Here is a 27,376-nt window from a genome sequence, read left to right on the forward strand (position 1 = left end):
GATACCGGTAGGGATTTGTGCTCAGTTCTGCCCCCTTAGATGATAGATAACAGACTTCTCCTAGGCTTGAGGGATAAACATGCCATAATGCCTTCCCCTTTTCTACATCTGGCACGAGGAACACACGCCCCAACTCCAGCAAAGCTCAGGTGGTTGGGCCGCTCTTTCTCTTCTAGCTGAAAGTTGTTAAAGAGTGTCCTCAGGCGAGGAGTTCTTCCAGAGTGTTAAGGCTTTCCCCTAGAACTCTTAATGCCCTTTGAGAATTTCTAGGGTCCGCATATTCAAAGGGAGCCTCCAGAATAACTGTCATGACCCTACTATATCGCTAAGAAGAGTGGATATAATTAGGCCTAACTTACCCTTTTATTTAGCCTTCCTAAATTCCTTCACAGGTAACTCTTTACTTTTTAAATTTGTTCTTAAAGTTTTATCTCTAGATTCATATACTTCTGATTAAACTATCTTTCTTTTAGTATTATGGCTGGTTCTTAGTAAACTTTAAAGATTACATCAATGCGTTCTTTTTCAGGTATACATTGGGAAAAAAATTTTTTTTTCTCTGAGGTAACTTTTAGCTTTTGTTAGTTCATTAGGGCTCATACAATCAGGTAGACACTGATTTTTTTTTTTTTCCTTAGAAAGAGGAAACAGGGGAAAGAACTTTAGAATCATAGAAACCAGTCTTCAGACCACAGCTCTAGCCATAACTTGAGCTAATGACCCAGTGTCTTTGATTTCCAGTTGTCTTGTCTGTTTTGTACACTGATGATAATTATACTTCTTGGAATTCATTTCCAAAATGAAAAGCATTGAACACAGGTGTTCATTAAATGGAAGTCACTATCTTTCTCACTAGTAGTTAATAGTTCAATGTAACAAATTACGAATTTTTTTAAGTGCCACTTAAGTAATAGATACTAATGCTTTTCCTCTATAGAGAACCCTTAATCAGATTTTTAAAAAAGACTAAATAACAAAACGAACTTATATGTATTTTAATGACTTAAGAATGGTTTGAACATTTATAAAACCTTTAGAAACAAATATATATTTTGTTAGTGGGGGTTGATCATTACAATTAAAGAAAAGCTATGTTTTTTAGTTTATTTTTATTTATAAATGTTTTCAACAGTTCAGCTCAAATCTCCCTCAGCAGTTATAAACCCATTTAATAAATTATGAACAGTGTTGCAATATCTTTTAAAAAAAGCAGAAACAATAATGTTATAAGGGTCACTTCTGTCTTGGGATCCTGGCTCAGAAGTTAAATTGTTCTATTCTTGGCTTCCTTTAAATTCAGATATTTGACCAGTAAGTTGGTTCCTTGCACAGATAAGTAGAAAAAGTTTAATTCTTATTTACAAAAAAAATTTTAAATTGAGGAATGATGAAGTATCTTTTTATCAGAAAGGATGTTTTCCTCCAAAAGGCACAATAAAAATTACAAAAATTCCTAGTTTGTATTAGCACATGTGGGTTTCTTTGAGATGGCGCCAGTATCTCAGCCTGCAGCAGCCTATGATAAATTTGGCAAGGATACTTTCATTGGCATGGCTTTATATGAGCACTGCTCTAAATAATTATGTACGGTTATGTACACTAAACCTAAGAGCAAAAGACAAGCTTGGCAATATATTCAGCCATCCTTCTTGGAAGTTTTTATTTCCTTCCTTATAAATGGGTAGTTTCAGAACTGGGAAACAGTTTAATTCCCACCCCAATCCCTGAAGTACAAGCAAAGTACTTTTCTAGTTTGTACTGCAAAGACTGCAAAGGAGGAACCAAGAACATTAATAAAATGGGATAGAAATGTCAGAAGGAAGTCAGAGCCAATGAAACCTTTTCTTTTATAGAGAATGAGATCACAATTAAATATGTATAAATGGGGTTTATAGGTGGAGAACAAATCTACTTTGTAGACTTAGGCCCTGTGGGATTTCCGAATCAAGAACACGCTTTGATGGTTTGTGAAAGCTCACAGTTTCTCTGCAGATATTGTGACATCTCTATTGTGAATTGCAGGAATGTTCAGTATGCCCTGAAAAATGGACAGAACAAATTAAAGCGGAGAGAAAAAGAATGTTCATCTGTAACTTGATTCAATCAGTGATGCAGGGAATAGAAGATGTGGCAGGTTTAATTTGGATACGAAATAAGTATATGGAAATTTGTAGCCAAGGTTACTTTAGGATTCTAAATCAGAGAGCAAATATTTTTGCAACTCCACCATCTTAGGCTAAGCTCTCTCTATCTCTCACAATTCACTGAAAAATGCATCACCACAAAATCCAGTGCTCAAGTAATTCAAATTAAACTAATTTACCAAACAAGAGATGACTGGATGCCACCTGGACCTTGGAATGCCTGGTTGTATGTTTGGTCCAAGTGAGTGTTGTATACTCATGATGTCTTTGGCTATTTAATATACCACACTTCCCTTAGACCACATTTGTTCTGAGACTTATTGTATCCCTTGAAATAATAGCAAATGGATTTATTCCCAGTGTATCATATAGTTATTGATGAGAAATTAGGGTATAATAATGTAAAAAACTACCAGAATGTTGGTTGGTTTTTCTTCTGTCTTTTGGTTTTTTTTTTTTTTTTTTTTTCCTGATAAAAATACAGCCTGGGTTTAATTTCCAATTTATTTTTTTTTTTTTTTCTTTTCTTTTTTTTTTCTTTTTTTTTTTTTTTTTTTTTGAGACGTAGTCAAAAAAAAAGAAAAAGGAGGCTGGAGTGCAGTGGTGCCATCTCGGCTCCCTGCAACCTCCACCTCCCGGGTTCAAGGGTTCAAGCAATTCTCGTGCCTCAGCCTTAGGAGTAGCTGGGATTGCAGATGTGCACAACCATGCCTGGGTAATTTTTGTATTTTTAGTAGAGGTGGGGTTTTGCCTTGTAGGCCAGGCTCGTCTTGAACTCCTGGCATCATGTGATCTGCCCACCTTGGCCTCCCAAAATGCTGGGATTACAGGCATGAGCCACTGTACCCAGCCTATATTTTTCTTGTTTTTCTATTTATGTTCACTACTTTAGAGGGAGGTGGGATTTGAGGGGCTTGATCTTATCAATACCTATTCTAAAATGTTTAATGATATGTAATGATATAGGCAAAGTTGATAAGAGACATCACATTCTTATGAACAAGGAGGACTTGTGCAAACATCAAGTTTTAAAGGATCAGAGTTGGTTTTAGGTGCCCCTGAGCAGGAATTTAGATCTGCTTGGACATAGGATTCAAATGTAATGAGCTTGAAAGCAAGTTGGGGTGGGGAGAGGGCATGCCTGGGCAATCATGACTCATGTTTAAAGGTTCCAAGGATGTGAAAGCTGCCTTAATTGTCCAACAGAATAATCAGAATAATCTGGAGGGACTTTACAAGCTACACATGAGTAGGAAGAGATCAACATGCATCCTTGATTAAAGAACCGCTAGAATAGATTTACTCAACAAATTGATCACCTCACAAGCATTGAGGATACAGTTGACAATAACATTTTTGTTCCCATGGAATTTTATTGAAACACTGAGGAAGGATGCAAAGTATGGAGAGAGGAGACAAACAAATTGGCAAATAAAGTAATCTCAGATAGTGTTAATGAAGGAAACAAGGCAGTGTGACTGAAGGTGGGCAATGTGGTCAAGTGACAGGGTTGGGTCTGCTTAGATAAGATGGCCTGGGAAACCTTTTCTGGGGACATGGCTTTTGAGTGGAGGCTAGAAGGATGAGAGAGACCCAGCCATAGAATGATTTAAGAGTATTCTACGAAGAAAGAGCAGCAAATGCTAATTCCCTAAGGTAGATACAAACTTGGCATGTTGGAAAGACAGAATGTGTTTGCTTCTAAGTTTCTTTCCGGTGGAATTTCAGAAATTTTGTGATTCTATTTCATTAACTCCTGAGGTTTGGCTACAAGACCAGACCCTACTCTTGTTTTATATGTGTAGCTGGCAGAATATAGGTTTAATAGTGAGACAAGACCAAGAACTACACGCCAGCTCCATTGTTCAATTTCTGTGTGGCCTTAAGCAATTTAGCTAACCTCTCCAAGTCTTATTTTCCTCATGCATTAAATGGAAATAATAATACTCACCTTGCATTAATTAAGAAATTAAATGAATCACTGTGTATAAGATGGCCAGCATAGAGCCTGAAAGTGTTAATTCCCCTACTCTTCTAGGAAGTGACTAAGTTTAAACAGTTTCCCCATTCCTTCTTCCTGAGTTCCCCCTGCACCACCCTCCATCTGCCTGTGATAGGGAAAATTGTGAAAATTCCTCTCCCTTCAGGAATGGAGGGTGAGGGCACTGTATAGATACAGGTAGGATTTCACCAAATACGTTTATGTTAAGAAAGGCCATGGTCTGTGTACTAACAGCTTTCAGAATCAACTTGGAAGGCTTATTGCTTCCCTTGTACTAACGTGACTCTGCTGCTGATGTTGAAGGCACAAGGCTGGAGGGTGAGAAGAGCTTGTATGCCTGAGAAGCAGCCAGGTGCCATTGAGTACCACCACTAAAACCCCAAATCTAAGACTTCATGCTCCACAATAGTCTCCTCTTCAAAGAGATAGCATCTTCCCTCCATAACCCAAGGGAAAAGGAACCAGCAGGGAGATTTGGAAAAATTCTTTGCTGGACAGAAAAAATCATGAGAGAGGCATTGGTAAAACGTGCACATGTTTGTCTAGGGTTGAGGGGACCTGTGTCAAAATCCTGATTTTGTCACGCACAAGCCAAGTCACCTGGGGCAGGACAGTAGTCTTTGGAGCCTTGGTTTCTATTTCTGCAGAATATATGTGTGGAACTGGTTGATTTTTAAGGTTTTTTTCTGGTGCTGACAAGTGTCTTCTGAACATTTCCTTTGTTAGGCACTTTAGTTGTAATCCTCACCACAAATATTAACTATGCCTAATTGTCCTTTGGTAGATGCTCGTTCAGTTGGCTGTCTCTCTTAACAGAGAGACTTGGTAATTATTATTAAAAACTTTCTGTTTTGTTTCTTTTTGTGTTTTAGAATACTTCTACCTCAGCTAACATGAAAAGAGGGGAATTTGCTAGGGTCTGTGATTCTAAGAACAAAAGCTTGGAATCCTGTCTGCCCTCTGTATTAGCTTGCTATGGCTGCCACAATAAACTGTCACAGACGAAGTCACTTAAACAACATAAATTTAATTTCTCCCAGTTCTGGAGGCTGGAGATTCACAATCCATGTGCTGGCAGGACTGGTTTCTTTTGAGGCCTCCCTGCTTGGCTTGCAAGTGGCCTCCCTCTTGCTGCTTCCTCACATGGTGGAATCCCTGGGCATGCACAGCCCCTGTGTCTGTGTGTCCTGATTCTTAGGAGGACGCCAATCATATTGGATTAGGGCCCACCCTAATGGCTTCCTTTTAACTTAATTACTTCTTTAGAGACCCTGTCTCCAAATAGAGTCACACTCTGAAGTACTGGAGGTTAGGATTTGAACATATGAATATTGAGGGAACACAAGTCAGCCCATAATACTCTCTTTGAGCTGTCTCAGAAGTGAGCAGCATTAGATTTGGTGCTGGCATCTTATGGCTACTGTAACTTGTTATCACAAATCTAGTGGTTTAACAAAACAAATTTATTCCCACATTTCTGGAAGACACTTCAAAATCAAGGTCTCATCTGGTCCACGCTCCCTCTGGAGATTCTAGGGGAGAATCCATCCTTGCCTTTTCAGCTTCTGCTGGCTCCTGGCACTCCTTGGCTTGTGGCTGCATCATGCCAACTTCTACCTCTGTCTTCACATGGCCTTCCCCGCTGTTTGTTCTTCTCTCCTGTCTCTTACAAAGATACTGATCATGGGATTTAGGGCCAACCCAGGTAATTGTAGGTGCTCTCATCTTGCGATCGATCCTTTACTTAATTACATCTGCAAAGACCTTATTTTTCCAAATAAAGTCACAGTCACAGGCACTGGAGTTTAGAATGTAGACTTTTTTTTTTTTTGGCGGGGTGTGGGGGGCTACAATTCACTCACTACAGTAACCCAACCGTGTATGGTGAGGAGGGTTTATGTTTTTGCTTGTTTTTTGTTTGTTTGTTTTAAAATTAGAATGAGACTGAAGTTATCCATGTGATGCAATCAGTAAATAAAATTAACACCACATTTCAAAGCTATTTCAGGGCTGTGACTACCACTCAGTGCTCTGTGTTGTGAGATGAGGCTTCTGATAGAAGTACCATCTAAATGGATAGATTATTAATAAATTTTACTCAACATAGGACTTTACAGTAGATACAATGAGTAAAATAATTTATTCAGTGGTGCTACTGTTGTCTTATTTTAATATACACTCATTTTGAGACATAGAAAACAGTTCATATTTTTAGACACCTATCTATATACTGATTATGCCAAATGCACTTTCAAACCAAAGTTTGCACATGTGTTAGCTGGCATATATGGATGTTACCATTGTTTCTGGAGATAGTTCTGGTTTTGTGGTTGATGACTGACTCAAAGTCATATATTGGGAATTAAGAATTGTAGATTGCAGATTAGTAGTTTATATCTACTATTAAAATAGTGTGCTGATAGATTTACCACAGTGTGCTAATTTGGCTAATGCTCTGTTGTTTCTCTAGTCAAACAGAAACTTATTTATCACAGATCTTTAGTGCCAAGATAGTATAGGAATGATAAACAATGCTACTAAAGGGTTATGTGTTGTTTTCACATAGAAATATTTATTCAAATAATCTTTTTGGTCCCTTTATGGATAATTAAAAAATGTATTCATCATTACTAGTGAATAATTATTATCAGTAATATCATTATGCTCTAAAAATATTTAAATCCTTTTTTCTCATGTACATTTTATTACAGCAAAACCTAGACCAACCAGAATGCCGAGGAAAAGAACGTTTTGATTAATAGAATTTTCTGGTTAATAAAGTATTGAGCAGAAAGTTTATTTAATTTTTAATACTTGTTAATATTTTCTAAACATATAAGATCTTTCTATTTGTATTACGAAATTTAACAGAGTGGATAAACTTTGTATTTTTTTTTTTTTACTGCATAGGTATTTCTTTACAGTGCCTTGTTTAGAAATTTATGACAGTCGTGCAATGAGAATTCAATGTCTGTGGCCCCAGGGAGACTTTCATTTATCTTTTCTTAACTAAATACTGAATATAAACTTTTTCAGCCTTGATGTTGCTTCATTTTTATAAAATTAAAATTTGACTATATCAAAGATGGATTACTTAAAATTACTGCAATGGTAGCTTGAATATTTGGCTCAATGTCTTGCACATGATAGAACTTCAATAAACAAGTTGAATAAATGAATACTTGATAACTGCAAATCCCCCTAATATGATGTAACCCAAGTATTGGTAGTGAGAAGAGTCTGGATCCTTTCTCTTCTTGTTATTCTACTTATTCAAGGTAAAATCTACACCTATTTACAGACTTATTGTTACTATTACTATGCTAGACCCAAGTATTCATTCATTCAACAATATTTATTGAGTATCCACTTTTTTCCGAGACACCATTCTAGAAGTTGAGAATCCATCATTGAATAAAAAAGCTTATAAAGAAAGGCAAATTAGATAAAACACATTATATAAATATATTTTTATGTGTGTGTGTGTGTGTAAATGTCTATGAAGTACTTTAGAAAAAAGCCTCACCTCTAAAGAAAATAATGGGAAGCAATACATGTGCTGTGGGTAGGTGATTTATCTCAAGATGGATTGTTTATGCATATTGATATTTTTTCATTTTATATCATTATATTAAATGGTAAATTTAAACAACCAATATTACAGTCTCAAAATGAGCTGAACTCTCAATATGTAATGAACTAATATTATAGTTTTATTAAACTGACTGGGCAGTTCTGGTTAGATAGCTTACTTTTTTATCCATACAGATATAAATATTATCTTTGCTTCTCTGAGATCTGGGGAGAAAATGTTGATCCTCAATAGGAATTTTTATCTACTGGAGCTCAGTGCATGATAGTGTATTCAGATGACTGGATTTATACCAGAAATTAGAAATTTAATGTGTGCTTAGGATGCCTGGAACTCTATTAAATGAGCATATGTAAATAGGTGTGTGTGCGTGTGTGCATGTCTATCCTTAGCCCCATTCCTATTTCTTTTTCCATATGCCACCCATCTATCATGAGCCTGTTTTAGCTTGTGATTCTCTCTGTGGGTCCACATGACAGTCATTAGAATGACACTCCTCACCAGCCTCCTTTCCTATTGTGTTCTTCATGCTGGTTGTAATGAGCTATCCACCCCCGTGTTCTTCTGGAGCATCTTGTGAGATGTGCTTTGCTTGATGAGCTGTAGTTTAATCCAGACAGACAATAAAAACCCTAGGGGGGTTTCTCATTCCATTCATTCTGGGGTGGTCATTTTTATTACTGCAAACACATGTTCTCAAAATGCACACTACAGCAAATTTTGTATGGCTTGGAAGTTTTGCATATTTCTACTCTTTCTTATACAGACAGTGTCATGGCATACTTTTAATACCCTATAAAACAGCAGAAAAGATATTCTCTAAATTCTTTAAAAAACTTGGATGTTTGTCTTCTTCTTGACAAATCGTCTAAATAATATTCTCGATTTTATCCTCAAATCATGAAAAATCATCAGAAAGCATTTGGACAATTTGTTTTTTGATATCGTCTCTATCCCCATTCCCTGTAGAATATTTCTCATTTTGGATTTTTATCCTGGGATTGATTGAGTAGTGGGCAACTTTAAGTAATGAACTCTGTTCCTTCTGTAGAAATCCTGTGAACAGTTATCGTCCACAACATAGAGACAGAGAGGAAAAATGTCATCTGCATCTAAGATAACGATGATATTGTAGTACCTACTTTTGTTTTCAAGTAACATGGAATAAAATAGAATTATGTGAAAAAGATAATAAGTAAAGCTTCCTGACCCCTAATGTGTTTATTAATGTATCTGATTACATAACTAGTGGTTTTTTGTTATTGTCCCTTTAACTATATGGATAAAAGGGGGTCTGGATAGCCTGCATTATCCTAATTCTTTTCACCCAGTGAGGCTCCATTTAATTGAGTACATTTTCTTTATCCTAATTCTATTATCCTAATTCTTTTCAGCCAGTGAGGCTCCACTTAATTGAGTACATTTTCTTTGCTCAAAAGAGTTAACATGTTAATGATAAAATTCAATATGCAGAATTCAGGCTCAACCTGATGCACCACCTTTATACCAGGTGCTTTTGATCCTTGGGCCAGATGGGCTGAGTTTTTTGAGGAGGAAACCTACTAAGCAGAATTTTATGATATTCTAAGGAATATAGTCCATATAAATTCTTTTGACTCATTATCTATATTATGTTTTGACTCAATATTTTGAGTTGTGGTCAAATTATATTTAATATGCTAAATAGAAAGGACAAAGAACACAAAAAAGTTAGGCTACTATAAGAATAACCTGTGTGCCAGAATAAAACTAATCTTTATCACCTGAAACTAGACTTGACCAATTCACTGTGGACAAATAGAAATGAAGTTATAAAAACCGGATTCAGCATGTTCAAGAGAAGGAGAAGTTAAGAGACATTTTGAAAATAAGCATATAAGGACAATTTAAAACCCTAAAGTTATTGAAGTGATATATTTTCAGAAGAGAAAACATGGAAGATACAAATAAGCTCTTATGCAGAGCTGTTAACATTCCAGATACATTCATACGTATTTAGAAGCATGAAATTTTATTTCATCAAAAGTAATATCTATATTAGCTTTCTAGGGCTTTCAAAACAAATATCACAGACTGGGTGGTTTAAACAACAGAACTTTATTTCTTACAGTCCTGGAGACTGTGATCGAAAAGTCTAGATCAAGGTGATGGCAATTTTGGTCTCTTCTTAAGGCCTCTCCCCTTGGCTTGTAGATGGTGGCCTTCTCCTTGTGTCCTGACATGGTATTTCCTCTGTACAAGGTTCATGTCTGTGTTCTAACCTCTTCTCATAAGGATGCTAGTCATTTTGGATTAGGGCCCACCCATATGACCTCATTTTACCTTAATCACCTCTTTAAAGGCCCTATTTGCAGTATAGTCACATTCTGATGCACTTGGGGTTCAGACTTCAACATATGAACTCGGAGGGGGCCACACAACTGAGCCCATAACAATGTCAAACCATGCACATTTATTTGAAACTTTTCTTCTCCCACTTAGCATTATAACAGGAAGGTCTTTCCATGTCAATAAATATACATTTTGTCTAAAATAATGAATTTAATGGATGTAGACTATTATATGTATACATGTAACCTAGAGAATTCAACCAGTTCTTTTGTTTTACTCTTTAAATGGTTTCCATTTTCAATGCTGTTTTAAACAATGTTTCAGTGAATATATTTGTAACAAGGTCTTTTCACATGAGCTTAATTATGTTCATAGCTTAATATTTTGAAGTAGAATTGCTAAGGCAAACAATAGAGCAGTTCAAAAGTGTTTATTTTATTTTTTCAGCTTTATTGAGATATAATTGACAGATAAAAATTGTATATGTTCAAAATGTACAATGTGATGTTTTGATGTATATATACATTGTGAAATGATTTCCACACTCAAGCTGATTAACATGTGTATTGCCTTCAAAGGCTTCCTATACACGTTATCAGATCACCAAAGGATTACAACAATTTATACTCACAAGGGCATGTAAAAGAGTTCCCATTTCTTCCCCCATATTACACATTTAAATTATTATTATTTAAGCATCATTAATAATATGATAAAAGAAAAAATGCTTTCTTATTGTTTGAATTTACAGTTCTTTGATTACTAGTGTGATTCAGCTCTTTGTTCATATGTTTATTCACCATTTATATTTATTTTGTTATCTGTTTATGTCCTCTGCTAATTTTAAAATCTTTATTTTCTATGACTTCAGGTTTTACATTTAACCTCTTTTAATCTAGAATTTATTTTATTCTGCTTAGTTTTTGTTTAAATATGATATATTGGATAATCTTTAATATTGGATAATGCAACTGTTATGTGTTTCTGGGTTTTTATTGTTTTAAAATTTTTCATATATATATACACACATATATATGTTATATGTTTTTAAGTTAGAGACCCTCTCTCTATATATTAATATATATTTAATTAATATGTATTTAATATATATTTAATTAATATGTATTAATATATATATTTAATACACACACACACACACACACACACATATATTTAAGCTAGAGATGGGATCTCCTTCTGTTGCCCAGGCTGGAATGTAGTGGTGCAATCATAGCTCACTGTAACCTAGAATTCCTGGGCTCAAGGGATCCCCCCGCTCCAGCAGGCTCTTAGGTAGCTAGGACTACAGGGGCATGCCACCACACCCAGCTAATTTTTTAAATTTTTCATAGGGAAAGAGTCATGCTATATTGCCCAGGCTGGTTTCAAACTCCTGGCTTCAAGCGATCCTCCTGTCTCAGCTTCCCACAGTGCTAGGTGGTGAGCCACCGCACCCAGCTTTTTCTTATATATTTTGTTATTAGTATCATGTTTTGACTTATTATAAATATACTTTTATGTTTGTTAGTATAAACCCATAAATATTTTCTTGCAACATTTTCTAATATATTCTGTGCGTTTAATATTCTGTATGAATTTGAGAACCACTATGTTAAATTTCCAGACAACAAAATTCCAGTTGAGTTTCCTTATATCAAACATTCATGTAGAGGATAGATTGTATTTGGCTGGCTATTATTATTCAGCACCTAATTTAGGGTTCTTTAAAATCTCAACCTATCTTTTTCGTGTTAGTAGATTAGATACTTACATAACTATCAATAACATTCTAAGTTGTTGAACAAAGAGTTATTGGCACTTAATTGAAACATAGCCTTTGATTTTAAAAAGGGCTTTAATATTGTTCTTTTGGTTGATTTTACTCTTACATTGATCCTACCTTTTCTGCCACATCAGATCATCCCAAATTACCAAGATTGTGTGTTTGATGTTAATGTATTATACTTTCTTCCTAGTTTCAGGCAAATTCTTTGATGTAGGTATAACTTCAAGCAGGGCTACACACTTTTAAAGACAAATAGTTGTGTTGATTTCTTGACCATACTTTTCAGGAAGTCATGCACCCCTCCCCTCACATTCTACACTCTAAGTTTTACAAATATGCCCTTTAGGCAGAATATCTTCCGTCAGGTTTCTTCCTCTTACTCCCTCTATCATCTATAACCTGGCCTGGCCAATTCCCATTTATCTTCTTTGAGAAGCCCCCCACCCCCCCACTGCCCACTACCACTCAAAACCCTAAGTCATATATTTCAGGTGCCCTTTCCATGTCCATAGCACTGTATGCATTAATTTGTTGTTTTACTTAGCAATTCCTACACTAGACCATGAGCTCTGTGAATACTGAAGCAATGTCTAAATTTTTTACTATGTAGACCTCGCAGTGGGCATGGTGCTTGGTATAAAGTAACTAACAATAAACAAGTAAGTTAATGCTGAATGACTGAGAACATGTTAATATTTTACATGAAGCCAAATATCTGATGTCAGTTAAATGCCAGCTCTTAACTCTTTTGTGTGTGATCTATATGTGTGCTTATTTGCTTCTGGGGTTTGAGGAGGGCCCCAAAGTTGGGGAACCCATGGTTCCCTGACTGCTGTTAATGATGAATCTGCATATAAATAATGAGTTAAACATCTCTGCCCCTCGAAGTGTCAGGGATGAAGCCGGAAGAGTCATTCTCTTTAGCAGTGTTCTTATGTAGGAAGGTGCAAACCCTGAGTTTGATGAAAGAATCAAGGGTACAGAAATTTTGTAGATGCAAATAAATATATAGCATTAGCACTGACTACCCTCCTACCTATACCTTTCCTCTCCCTAGCCATTAAGATAGTTTTATAAAACATCATTGAGTATATTGGGGGTCATATTTTCATGTTAGTATATTATAGGTGACCCTGAATTTTGTTCGTATTTTTTCTCATTACTGTAGATTTATGCATATGTTTTTGAAAACATCAAGTCTGTGCGACTGGAAGCATTGCTTTTATCCTTGCTGAGCATCGTGGTCCTTGTTCTTGTTAAAGAGCTGAATGAACAGTTTAAAAGGAAAATTAAAGTTGTTCTTCCTGTCGATTTAGTTTTGGTAAGTATAAAATGAACATTTAGTTTTTCGCCACACAAAGCTTGACAGTTCTTGGGGAGATCTGCAGATGCTTACTATATTGTCTACAGTAACCCTCAGCTACTTCTGTCTCTCATTAAAGCAGGGCTAATTTGCGTGGCTATACAGTAATGTAAGAACAGGAAACATTTTGAGTCAATAATTTTAAAAAGAAAGCACACATGTTTTTAATTTATACAACATTTCTCGTATGCTTATAATTTTTTATATAAATAAGAAAACGTATAGCTTAAAATCTTAAATAAGGAGGTACTTATAAGGGTGAGACTCAAAATATCTCTGGCATGTTCTTCTGTAAATTAATAAAATATGGTATCATTTCCTATTTATATGGCACCTATGAAATATATATAGAAATATTATCAATTGATAAATGTTCATTCATGATTGAAAGGTTTTTGTTACTTACCTAATTTTGCTTCATTGAAAGGATGCTCATGATTTTCATTGGCCAAAGCTGGTTCTCTAAAATATGTTTTTGTTGTACCTGGAAAAGCAATACATTACATTTTGCTCCTAAGGCTTGTGGCATTAGAAAATATATTCTGAAATTTCAAGAACCTCTAATGGAAACTCTTAACTATACAAAGAATTAAGTTGAAAATAAAATCTTAACGTATAACCACAGTCTACTAATTTACTATCAGTTGGCTTTAGTATTTTAATGATCTTTGAGTTATACATGTATATGATAAATGTTGTCTAAATAACTTTATCTATTAAAATATTCCTTCTAATTGTTGAAATTATGTAGGTTTATGTACAATTATAAGGCTAGCACATTGGAAATTAACTCTGAAGGCTATGACTCATTTCTATACAACTAATACAAAAGGCTTCTCTCCATAACTAGGCCATGTATTATCCTATACTCTTGATAATTTGTTGAGATCTATATAACATATGTGATTTATATAATATATAGTGTGTGTATTTCAAATAAGTCATAAAAATAGAGTATTATGATTATTAGTTTTCACAGCAACAACTGTGAAACATACCATCTTATCTCGAAGTCCTGTAGATATTAAGAAATGCTTATTATATCTTGGGAAGCTATATTGCATAAGTTTCATAAAACCAAAAATTGAAAATAACCTTAGGGAGGAAGGCTGTTAAGCTGGTAGTAAAACATTTGCTTATTCTCTGCAAAACCAGTTACAATTATTCTTACAATAAGATTAAAGGTATTCCTTATATACGTGTTATCCCTAACATTTCTAAGACCCAAGGCAAAAGTACCAATGCAAGCCCCAATACTTGTAAGTTATAGATCAAAATGTTAAATATAACAGATTCTGTTTTCTTAGGTTGACAAATATCCCTTAGTGATGACTTTGAAAGCCGGGTTAGAACAGAGAATTTTCCTAGTCATTTATGTTCTGCCAGTATGGGGCAGAGTGGGGAGACCCAGCCTCTTGGTCTGCTCCCTCTCTTCACTTTCCAGCTCTATCCCACCTGCCAGGGGATTCATATGTATATGTGTGGACACCTCTGTCCTCACATCCAGGCTCCAAACACATCGCCACTCCATCACCACTACGACTATCTCTTTGCCAACTTTCTTGAGCTACCCTGGGAGGATGGACTTCCAGAAGGTGCCCTGCAAGCAGGCAGAAGGCCATTTGGGCAAGGAATGATAGATTCTTGAGTATCCAGATTGTGGTTCAGAAAGAAGGGTACAGGTTTGAGTTGGGCACAAACTCCCTACTCCCACAGAACTCTCTTCTTGTGGGAAAGTCTACAGTTGGAAGAAGTCAGATTAGAACCCTCAGAAGCAGGGGTCCCCAACTTCCGGGCCATGGACTAGTACCAGTTCATGGACTGTTAGGAACCTGGCCACACAGCAGAAGAACATGACTGCCTGTGCTCCGCCTCCTGTCAGATCAGTGGCAGCATTAGATTCTCAGAGGAACACAAACCCTGTTGTGAACTGTGCATGTGAGAGATCTAGGCTGCGTGCTCCTTATGAGAACCTAGTGCCTGATAATCTGAGGTGGGAACAGCTTCATCATCCCCAAACCATCTCCCACCTCCTCTCCCAACCCTGTTCATGAAGAAATTGTCTTGCACAAAAAGGATGGGGACTGCTGCTCTAAAGCACTAGTCACACCTGGGGTGCAATCCCCTCTTGCCCAGGTCTAAGGGCAGTACTGGCCTTATACACACATATTGAATTAATATTGAAGAAGGACCAATTACTCAACTGATAAGGAAAGTTTAATTTTGGTAAAGAAATACAGCGAGGAATAAAACACTATCTGAAAGGCTAATTCAGTGAGTTAGAGCACTTAATTTTAATATTAATTGTGTATCAAACATCCTGTATACTTCAATTTTCAGTAAGAATCCAGTATCTTGTAGCTATGCCATATTTTCTTTACAACTCACATTATTTTCTGACCTAGAATAGATGTTTCATGATGATTATGAGCAATTATAATTTATTAATTGGCATAGGAATTTTTAAATATGTTAATACGTCTGATTCTAAACTAATAGCCTGAATCTTTAGCTACTACTAGCTTCTTTAGAAAATGCTACTATTGTATCACAATATTTATAAAGTTTAACATATCACCTTTATGGTTTTGTTGCTTTTTATCTTTTTCTTTAAGTCTTCAGGGTGTTTTGCTTTTTAAGCCTATTTCATGTTTTAAAAACCTCTGCAAATTCAGCTAAATATCATCACAGAACAGAACAACAGGAATAGGGGAAAAACCTACAAAATTATATTATTGGGCATTGATTATTAGATATTCGTTATTTTGCTAGTGTGAATTTGTTATACTTTTTTCTGGCCATGTATATTGTAAATTTGTACTTTAAGTGAATTATTGATATGTCTCTTTTACAAGACGAATTACTACAAACTGATACCATAATCGTGAAATTTTTAATATCTATTAAAATTATCAGAAAAATGAAAATCGATGGAAAACAGTAGACTGCAGTGGCTGGTGAACTGGGCTCTGATATGCGTATTAAAGATGATTATAGGTATAGGCAGGGAACATATAACCTTGCTTAGCATATGTCAGTAACAGAAGGATAGGATATCTGAAGCTCCATAGGGGTCATTTTAAAAGCATTGAGCCCAGCAGGCTGTGAAGCCGCATGTTTCACTATAAGAAATCGTAAAAGCTAAAAATTTAAAAATATTCAAGGAGACTGTAAATCATCATTGATTACTAACATGGATTAGGAATGTTGATGCAATATCTCAAACTCTTGAAAGGCTGCTGTCATGGAGAGAAAACGTGCTGTCTTACGAAGCGTCCCTTCATATCATGGGAGGCAAGTATTTAGGTTGGATTGTGCTGTCTTCATGCACACACACACACACTCCTGCATCCTGTAGTTTTTACCCTTCAAAATTGGACATAATTGAGTTGACAAGGGTAAGATATTAGAAAAGCCATATGATTGGGATGTCATCTAATTTGGAGACTGTCAGTGCTCTCAAAACTGAGTGACTTCTTGACTTTTAATATTTTGTTTATTTTTAAAAGTCTGTGCAACTGCTAGATTATTCTTGATGTTTATGTGACATGATAACAATGTTTACATTTAAAAATTGAAGGTGTTTGAGAGGTCATTAATGTATATTTTTTTCTTTTTGCAAATGGAACCACACAGATTATTGCTGCATCATTTGCTTGTTATTGCACCAATATGGAAAACACATACGGATTAGAAGTAGTTGGTCATATTCCACAAGGGTAATGTAGTGTTTTTTTAAAAAAATATTATTTGTTTGTTTGTTTATTTTTGATGGAGAAAGGGACAGGGAGTGGGTGGGTATGAATATTTCATTTCTTAATTCTAATTAATTTCTATTACAAAATGATAGAAATACACACTTCATGTGTCGAGAAAGAGTAACTTCCTAGACTTCACCTATTACTAAGGATGTTGATAATTTCTTTATACAGCATTACTTCAGGTAAAAGGTGTGGGAAATATTTGCAAATATATTATTAACAAAATAGAGGGCATTGACTTTGCAAATTAGTTATGATCTGGGATTTAGTCAGCCCTATCTCTTCCTCACCACACATATTCTATGACTATTTTCATTTCAGTTAAATCATAGTAAAAGTAGACAAGCATCATCTGAAATAGCAAACCCTAGGCCTGGGTAGTATATAATCGTGAAAGAGTGGAAGTGGAGAAGAAGGAGTAGTTCCCTAGCTGGCCTTAGCCTTCCCCTCGCCACTAAGAAGGAGTTTAACAAAAGAGATGTTCACCCTAAATGAGCAAAAGGTTGTACCACATATGGGCTGAAAGAAAATGAAAATATATGAGGGAAGGAGGACAGTATCTATGGGTTACTCCCTTTGAATGGGCTGCATTACATGTACACTGATAATTATGAATTTGGGGCAAAGTTACAATTGTTGAATCCTATAAATTTTTATCTTCCAATCCCAAATTTTGGTTTCTAATTACATGAAAATGGAGAAACAGTAGAAAAATTCTCAGGAATTAAAAAGGGAATGTTAAAAATCCTGTTTCTATCACATATAGACATAGGCTAATGTTGATTATATGAATCAAATTGAATTTTCTCGAAGATTCCTGCTTTTCTACCTTTGAAAGTCAGTTTGTTATTCCTTTTATGCCAATTTGTTGTTAATAATTAGGTTCACTCAGTCTTCATGAAACTCAGTTATTTTACTTTGAAATGATTTTGTATAGCATAATAACCTGTAATGATACAAATCAATTTGTCTTAATGGTATACTTAAGTCGGTGGGTTAAAATTAAAAAAAGTGTGCCTCTCCTCCATCACCTCTAATTCTCCTTTATTTTGAGTGACCTTTCCAGACCCTTCTGCTAAAGGAATTATAACAAGAACATGGCTTTGAACAGAAGTGGAGCTGAGATTGCATTCCAGCTCTGCCATTCACCTTGTGATGTTAGATAACTATTACCTAACCTTTCTTAAAATGTTTTATCCTCCATACAGTGGGTATAATGATGCTTGGTTTGGAGGTTGTTGGGAGAATTAAGTAAAATAGGTATTATGAAAGGGCCAAGCATTCTACTTACATACCGGGTATTAAAAATCAACATGAATTCTCTTCCAGTTTTCTTCCACTATTGCCTAAGGGATTTATTTATTTATTTATTTATTTATTTATTTATTTGGTAAGTCTCCCAAGGAATCATCAGGGAGAAATAAATAATGATAATTTGGCTCAAGTGGTTTTCAAAAAACAATTAGACAAGGGCTGGGTATTATTTGAGAAAAATATTTGAAACAGTTCTTTGAAATGGAAAAACAACTATGCTCCTATATTTTGAAACAGAGGGTTAGTTAGATGGAGCCTTTACACATATTTTTCTTAATGGATGTAAGGTATAGTTAAGTGTACTGTGAAAGGATTGAGTTAAAAAACATAGTTAAGATAATGAACTCAATGGCAAATTTAGGGATTAACTCAAGAATTGTAGCTCACAGTAAACCAGTGTTTGCATACAGCACTGTAGTATTCAAGGGAGGAAATACAGTCTTCAACACCAGCCAAATAAATTTTGGAAAGGTTCAAATGAAGGAATGCTCCAGATTTGCTTTTGTTCTGATACAGGAAATTTCTGTAGAGTCAGAATTTCTGTGGTGTAATCTGAATTCCCTGGGCGTAAATGCCAGTTAAATGCATGGAGCTGTCCCTGTGGTGTTCCTTGTAATTTTGCTTTTCTGCTAAATAATGTTGAAAACAAAGGGCTTCTAAGGGCAAGGCTGCTTGGTTTTCTCATGGGTATTTCACTTAGTCTATGTAAACTTCAGAGTCATTACCACAGTTAAATTCATTGCAAGTTGTTACAGAAATTACATGAAGTTTGATGACTTCAATATGGTCCTTCTTTCCACAGAATTCCTTCACCTAGAGCTCCCCCGATGAACATCCTCTCTGCTGTAATCACTGAAGCTTTTGGAGTGGCACTTGTAGGCTATGTGGCCTCACTGGCTCTTGCTCAAGGATCTGCCAAAAAATTCAAATATTCAATTGATGACAACCAGGTGGAGTGTGCCCCCAGCCCCTCTCCACTCCAGTTGTATCACTGCACTGTGCACTCCCAGATCCTAAAAATGATGAACTTATGAAAAATAAAACTTTCCTAACTGTATAGCAAGAGTGGGTTGAACAAAACAAAACAAAAATATCAAAACCATTCATAGGAAGCTAAAAACCTGGCATTGATGGTTCATAATACCTTTCATTTTTGTTAAAATAAAAGGCATCATGATGTTCTTTTTGATTTGTTTTTAGGAGAGAATCCAAACAGATTTATTATTGCATGCTAATGTTTAATAATTTTGGATTTCTAAGTACAAATAACACTAGTATTACTTTTAGTAAAAAAAAAACCTAAAGACTGTGAGGGTCTATTCTTAGAATACCAAGGGATGTAGATTACACTGATCATATTTCTGAAAATGTGTTTGCCCGTGTCCTGTTTCAAGTCCTGTCATGGTGGTTCTACAGAGCTGTGCTGGTCTACAGAGAAGTTGCAGTGTAGTAGTTTATGAATATCGAACTACCTGTGTGCAAATCTCGTTTTCACACTATGTGACCTTAATCTTCTCTGTGCGCCAATTTTCTCATCTTTACAAAAGCAGATTTATTCATTCCACAGATATATGTTGAACCTAATATATAGTAGGCACTAGTCTAGGTACAAAGGATACAATGGTGAGGAACGCAGACCATGTCTTTCTTTTACTCGAAACCTTCCAGTGACTTCCAGTCACACTCAGAGTAAGAGCCTCTCTCATGGTTTACAAGGCTCTACATAACCTGCGAATACTCTTTTCCTCTTTGGTCTCATACCCTTTTATACTCTGTGCTAGCAACACCACCTTGCTTCTCCTTGAACCCACTAGTCATGTTTCTGGCTATGGATGTTTACACTTGCTCTTCCCTTTTCTGGGAATTCTGTTCTCTCCAATACCTGCTTAGCTCCTCCATTTATTTATTTATTTTAAATTTTTCTTTTCTAGAGATAAGGCTTACTCTGTTGACCAGGCTGGAGTGAGTGGCATGATCATGGCTCACTGTGACCTCAACCTCCTGGGCTCAAGCCATTCTCCCACCTTAGCCTCCGCAGTAGTTGAGACTTCAGGCATGCACCACCATGCCTGGCAACTTTTTTTTTTTCATTTTTAAAACATAGGGCCTTGCTATGTTGCTCAGGCTGGTCTCAAACTTCCAACTTCAAGAGATCATCCTGCCTCAGCCTCCCAAAGTGCTGGGATCATAGGCATGAGCTGCCATGCTCAGCCAAATGCCTCTTTTAGGCAAGGGAAGCCAAGAATGAATAATTGGTTTAGCATTGTGAAGATCATTTGTGAAATGATGAGAAGAAAAACCTGACTGTGGTGACTTAAAGATGGAGGAGAAATTGATGACAGAGAGCATTACAAAAAATAGTATTTCCCTATAAGGTTGTTATGAGGATTAAAAGAGTAAAGTGCTTGAGAACAATTTCTTGCTCATTGTAAGCACCCAATAAATGTTAGCTATTTGTATTGTAATTGTTAAATCCCAACTGGTGGGGAGAACAAAATCTGAATACAAACAAGCCTCATTATGTGACAAATTGTACCTGCAGTCTCTAAAAGTTGATTATGATTAAGATATTATATATTCTCTCATTATGAATCTTGCAGGAATTTTTGGCCCATGGCCTCAGCAATATAGTGTCTTCATTTTTCTTCTGCATACCAAGTGCTGCTGCCATGGGAAGGACTGCTGGCCTGTATAGCACAGGAGCAAAGACACAGGTAACTGAATTGTTCCGCAGGGACAAAGTTCTGCTAGGCCTTTACTCCCATTCTAGGAGAGTGGGAAGAGCTAGCTTCTCTTTAAAGCCCGAAACTATTTTCAATAATTTAATTTTTTTCTAAGTTGTTTTAAGAAAGTCCTTCTCTCTCTCATCTCTTTCCTATAAATGACACTTCCGAAAGCTAAGGATTCAACAAGCAAACTAAAAAATTCTGTACAGATTGCAGCTTTGTGGTTAGCAACCTTTGAGGCCAAAGCTCCCTCTAGTGGTGCCTCTCTGTTTCTTTCTTTCTAATCTAAATGGTCAACATGACGTTTTCCCATTTTTAACTTCCTTTAAATAAATAAAATAGATTATATGAAAAAGAAATCAGTCATTGACACTGAAATTTCTGTCTATAGAGTTGTACAGGTATTTAAATGTATAATAAGATATCAGCACATATTTTAGGTTAAACAATTATTATATTTTTTAGGAACTCAAATCAATTTGACATGTATTGAGAGCCTGTGATATACCAGGCATTCTGCTGGGTACTGGTAAGATGATGATGATGATGATGATGACGACAATCCTAGTGATGAAGATGATGCTATTGATGATGATGGTGGCGGTGGTGGAAAAGATACTGAGTTGTGAGCCAGGCATTGGCTGTCATACTTTTGTTATAAATGAACTTGTTTAATCCTATGAAAAGTTAAACCTTTAATGATTTAGGCAACCTTAAGAAGGAGGTGTAATTATTATCCTCAGTTTCTACATGAGAATGTTGAGGAAAAGAAGGTTAAAGTAACTTACCCAGGTCATAGAGGTAGTAAATGACAGAGCTGAGATTGGAACCCAGATAGATTTGCTCCAAAACTTGTGTCCTTAGCCACTACTTCTTATAAGAAAAATCATGAGTATCTTAGTGTAAAAAATTAACATTAACAGCTAACCGTTATTAAAACAATTCATGTTTAAGATAGGAATTAAATGAGAACCTTTAAAACATTATTTGTGCCATTTCACACATTCATTGGGAGTCTTCCATATTAAATACTTTTTTAGGTTGTGGAATAATTAATTTTGAAAAGTATGTGGTTTTTGACTTTGTGGGCAAGTGATCAACAGATATTAAAATATCTTTAAATCTTGTGCAAAGTCACTTCACTAGTGGTGGGGCCAGGGTACAAGCCCAGGTTCTGGAGCCCAGCGCCGAACCACTCACTGTATTTATTGAGCCTGACTCTGAAGAGAGAAACATAGTACATTCACTCTGGTAAGAAACCAGAAAGAAATAACTATAGAATCCAGCAGGCACGATAACTCACACTGGTAATCCCAACACTGGGATTAAATTAAATCTTTTAATTTAAAGATTTAAATTAAAATATAGCATAAAACCAACTAATAAAACTCATATCAGTGTATCATAGAGTACATGAAAGGAAGCAGTAACCAATTCTGAATGTATTGTAATTTGACAAATAATTGCCACAACTCATCAGATAAGAAGTAAAATCCTCATTCAACCTTGGTTTATATGGCACAAGTAATCTGATGGATTTTTACACAGCTAGGATTTTCAAGCGTAGGGTCATCTTTTGTAGTGGCGTAAATGTTTTTGCAAACTATACTCTCAAATATTTGTGATCTAAATTTGAAGGTTTAATATGCAGTGAACTTAAATATTATTCCTTACTCTGATGACTCTTCTATCTGTAAAATCCTAGGTTCCTATAGCAGTTTTTTTTTTTATTTTGGCAGAGTCTTGCTCTGTTGCCCAGGCTGGAGTGCAGTGGCACCACTACTGCTCACTGTAGCCTCAAACTCGTGGGCTGAAGTGATCCTTTCACCTCAGTATCCAGAGTAGCTAGAATAACAGGCATGCACCACCACACCTGCCTTTTTTTTTTTTTTTTTTTTTCCAATTTTTAGTACAGATAAGGGTCTTGCTTTGTTGACCAGGCTTATTTTGAACTCCTGGCTTTGAGAAATCCTCCAACCTCAGACTCCCAGTGTTGGGATTACTGGTGTGAGTTATTGTGCCAGCTGGATTCTATAGTAATTTCTTCCTGGTTTCTTACCAGAGTGAATGTATTATGTTTCTCTCTTCATAGTCAGGTTCAATAAACACAGTGAGTGGTTCGGCGTTGGGCTCCAGAGCCTGGGCTTGTACCTTGGCCCCACCACTAGTGAAGTGACTTTGCACAAGTAACTTGACCTCTCTGGCATAAGTAGACTTGGTTGTTAAAGTAGAATTACTGCAACAACTAAAGGAGTAAATAATGCTTATTTAACACAATGCTTGAGCACTAAATGTCCTTAAAATGTTAACAATGATCATTGATTTTATTAGTAGTATTATTTAAAAAATAGTTAAATATGTTTAGAACCTTTTCTTAACATTTGATATTAAAACATCCTGGTATGGTCGAGACACAGTGAGACAGTTTTCTAGTCCAAGTTGCCCTTGACTGTGCGGCAGGATCTTGAGCAAGTTAACATATTCATTTATCACGTGGGCAGAGAAGGTTGAAATAGAATCTTCGAAGTGTTTCCACTTTGAATGTGTTCCATAACTGGGGTTTCCTTAGGCATTTCCCTGCTTTTCTAATTACTATTTTAGTAATAATCAATCTATATGATTCATCTTTGTAATCTTTAATATTGTGTGTCTGAAAGAGAATAATTTGAGAAAGCTTTATACTTATTTTAAATTTGGGATTTTTTTTTTTACTTGAGTTGGGTGTACCTATGTTTGTTTAATATGGTTCGGATAAAGCAGCGCCCCTTCTCTTCTCTGTTCTGGAGGCCACACGTTTGAATGACTAGTACAACTGAATGTTTCTAAGGACTTTTTATTTAATAGGAATTTACTTTTCTGCTTGGTATTCTATTCATCAGACTTCAAAAGAAATGAAAGATATCTGACAAAACACTAGTCCAGGAAAACAAAGCTCAGTGGCAGAATATTTTCATGCTCCTCTGCTTGTTGAGATGGTCACTAATCTTTTCTACAGCTCCCATTAAATTGCACAGGGAAAGAATCTGATTTAATGTGCATACTCAAATTGAAGATGCTTTCCCATGGTAGTCATTTCAGACCTTTAACACTGCAAGTGTTAAGTTTATGTGGGTAAAACTGATAACTGACATGGTTCCGAGAAAGCACTATGCAAGCCAAGCCTTAAAAGTTTTGTTCTAAATAGACTATTTGTGAAAGCAATTTTCTATGTAACATGACTTCACAGAAGAACCCCTTAAATGGCTCTGACTCTCTTAGGGACTAGATTTATATCCCGTAAATTGACATAGATGACAAACAATCTTCAATTTTTAGGCTAATGACAACCAATCAAAGGATCAGTGATAATCATCTTACACTTGTTAATGAATTTACCAACTGACTTTTACTCAGAAACATTTCTGGTATTTCTGTAGAAATGGTATTTCTGTGCAAAGTTATCTTTACAAAATGCAAATGTGGGCATGTTATTTTTGCTTAAAGCCCTTAAAAGGCTTTGCATGGCTCTTAGAATTCAGATCATTCTGCTGTCTACCAGGCACTGAGTGCCTCCTGGCACAGCCTCCTCTTGGCCTGTTCTCCACCTCATTCTCAGACCTAGTCCTTCTCCAGCCCTTGTGGGTTCCAGTTTCTGTTCCCTTGGTTTTTGAGGCTGCCTTTCCTTTCCTCTCTATGTGAATTCCTCCCATCCTTCGTATCTCACTGCCACTTCTGGGTCTGTCGTGTTCCTCTTTGTCAACGTCCTTAGTGCTATTTGACATTAAATATTCATTAGTGTGATTATATGATTGATGTCACCCATCTATCCTTGACTTAAAGCTACTGGAGAACACAAAACCTTGTCTGGTTTGGTTCAGTCTATCCTCAGTGGCTAGCCCAGGACCTGGCATGTGGTAGGTGTTAGATAACTACTACAGAAAAGAATGAATGAGAAATGAGAGCTTCCAATAACTGTAAGAGAAAACTACCAGTTTTGCTGACATTAGAAGAGACTGGTCAGGCTGGACAGGTTTTTTTTTTAATTACTGCTTAATATCGCACATTTACAGAAAATCCCATTTAAAACCAGGCTTAGGATCATACACTTTAGAGAAGCATTATTGAACAGAAACATAATATGAGCTACACAGATAATTTAAATTTTCTAGTAGCCACATTTTTGAAGTACAAGAAATTGGTAATTTTTATTTTATATTTTAATATACTTAGTGGAGTCAAAATATTATCATTTTAATATTAATATTTCAAAGTTAATAATTTAAAAGTTATTAATGATATTTTAACATTACTTTCTTCTTGGTTCAAGGCTTCAAAATCTGGTATTTTAGATTTCGTTATACCTTAATATGAACTAGCCACATTTCAAGTCCTCAACAGCCATACGTGGCTGTTTTGACAGTGAATTTAGGACAATTTTATCTAGAAGTGAGCTGATGGTAAAGACTTTCAGTGCTTTAGAAAATGAAACCAAATGTTTGAATTGGAACAAGAGTTACTGATCATTTGATACCAAGTGCCCTGGTTATTACACACAATTCTATCTTCCTTTATGAAGAAATCCTTTTTACAGTGAACCCTTTTAGATGTGACACCCAAAGCATGCATATCTAAGAAAGGCCTTTAAGAGACTAAGAAATTTGTGGCACAGATTAGACAAATAGCACAAAAAAATGCTACACTTCTTCCTTTTCTCCTTCCCTGTAAAGAACGGTTAAGTATGGGAGGCAGCTCAGTGTCCCCTGGCTTTCTTCCCTGCATGCTTCTCTTCACTTCCAACAGAGGAGATCCGCTGGTGCTCTGCAGGGAGCTCGGGAGGCATAACCAGGAGGGATGAGAGACTGCGTCTGCTGCACAGGCAGCTCAGCCACGACTGAAAACAACAGCTGGCATGTTTTTCTGCAACACTGAGATTGTCTCCGCATTCTAATTCACCAAACTGTATTCCTTTATTCTTTCAAAATTTGGCTAATTGCTTTCATCTCCTTTAAAACCTTCTTAATCTAGCTTTAGTTATCCAATGTCATCTCTCTGTTTTTTTCTTTCTGCCCTTTCCCATTTCTTTTGCCATTCCACTACTTTCCACAAGACTACGCATGCAGCGAGTTCAAGAACTATTTACGCATTCTTTGACAACTACTTAGGAAGTAAATGACTGGTATCTCCCTCCACTCCCAACCAAATATATAGGTATGGCTAATAAAAATGCATGTGCGGTCATCTTTGTAACTAACATACAGCATATAAAATAATTGTTTGAGAACGTAATAAGAATAAAATATAGATTATTTCATTATCTTTTATGCAGAATTAACTCTTAAATATCAGTAGTTATGATTTTCAAGCAAAAATATATTTGGACATTTAGTTGGTATGACATGGAAAGAAAGAGTTAAAGAGTAAAATCCTAGCCAGTGTTTGCCCAGTGGGTAATTGTGTGAACGCTTTACTAATTGCAGTAGAAGCCAACCTGAAACTTATCAAGAAGGAGCTAGTTTTGTTTTCTTTTCTGCAATTAAAAAAGGAACAAGCTCATCTCTTTTGTTCTGGTTTTAACTTGTTTTTCAAATTTTTCTAAAGGTAGGTCAGAGCAATGCAAGAAAATATTACCTCATATGCCAAGTAAAATATACGAAGAAAGTAGATGATACTTGAAATATAGCTTAAGTGGGTTATTATGGAATCTTGAAGTTAGAGAATTCTATTTTATACACTACAAATATCTGATCTTAATTTGAGCTCTTTTTGAATTTACTGAGTTGGCCAATTATGGAATGATGGCTTTCATTGCATAATCTCAAAGATATTTTTACAAATCCAAATATCAGTGTCCTGGCTTCTTCTTTATGAAGAGAATGAATACCAGTATTTTGAGAGCTTTGAGGGCAGACACTATAATATTATTAATTTCCATGACTGGAGAGTATATACGCTGCACAGAGCTGGTAAGAGTTTCTTGTCTGATTAGATGAACTTATCTTTTGACCAAGGGCATCAACAATGATAAGGCAAGTGCATTAAGGGAGCTAACATAATCCATTTGCTTATGGTCTATTTCATTACATGACTTACCATTAAAGGTAAACAAAGTCTTTTTCACCCATAGTTTGTCACTCTTTGCCAAATAAGATCCATTTAACTCTTGACTTATTTTGATTACAAGACTGAAATTGTAGTTCAATTGTTGTTGATGAACATACAAAGCACCATGTAAATAAAAGATAAATATTATTAGAGAAAAGCCTAAATGTAGTTGTGATTTACTGTTTTAAAATAGAATTATTTGGTTAGGTTGTAATTTCTATAACAGCTTTAGTGTATTATAATAAATTTGGGAATCTTAAAATATATTTGGTGTTC

The 27,376-nt window shown here is 35.7% G+C and overlaps 1 protein-coding gene across 4 annotated transcripts in view; it reads left to right on the top strand.

The window, feature by feature from the left end:
* Nucleotides 1–27,376, top strand: part of SLC26A7 (solute carrier family 26 member 7) — a 150,609-nt gene that overhangs the window by 77,932 nt on the left and 45,301 nt on the right. For 3 of the 4 annotated variants that reach the window (XM_017962164.3, XM_031669666.1, XM_031669667.1), the window contains 4 exons: nt 13,024–13,176; nt 16,855–16,937; nt 19,096–19,243; nt 20,894–21,007. In XM_017962164.3, coding sequence (XP_017817653.2) covers nt 13,024–13,176; nt 16,855–16,937; nt 19,096–19,243; nt 20,894–21,007 — 498 coding nt within the window. The remainder of the gene's footprint in view (nt 1–13,023; nt 13,177–16,854; nt 16,938–19,095; nt 19,244–20,893; nt 21,008–27,376) is intronic. The other variant, XM_031669668.1, reaches the window with a different exon arrangement.

This window comes from Papio anubis, chromosome 8, assembly GCF_008728515.1.
Source record: "Papio anubis isolate 15944 chromosome 8, Panubis1.0, whole genome shotgun sequence".
In the NCBI taxonomy this organism is placed as follows: domain Eukaryota; kingdom Metazoa; phylum Chordata; class Mammalia; order Primates; family Cercopithecidae; genus Papio; species Papio anubis.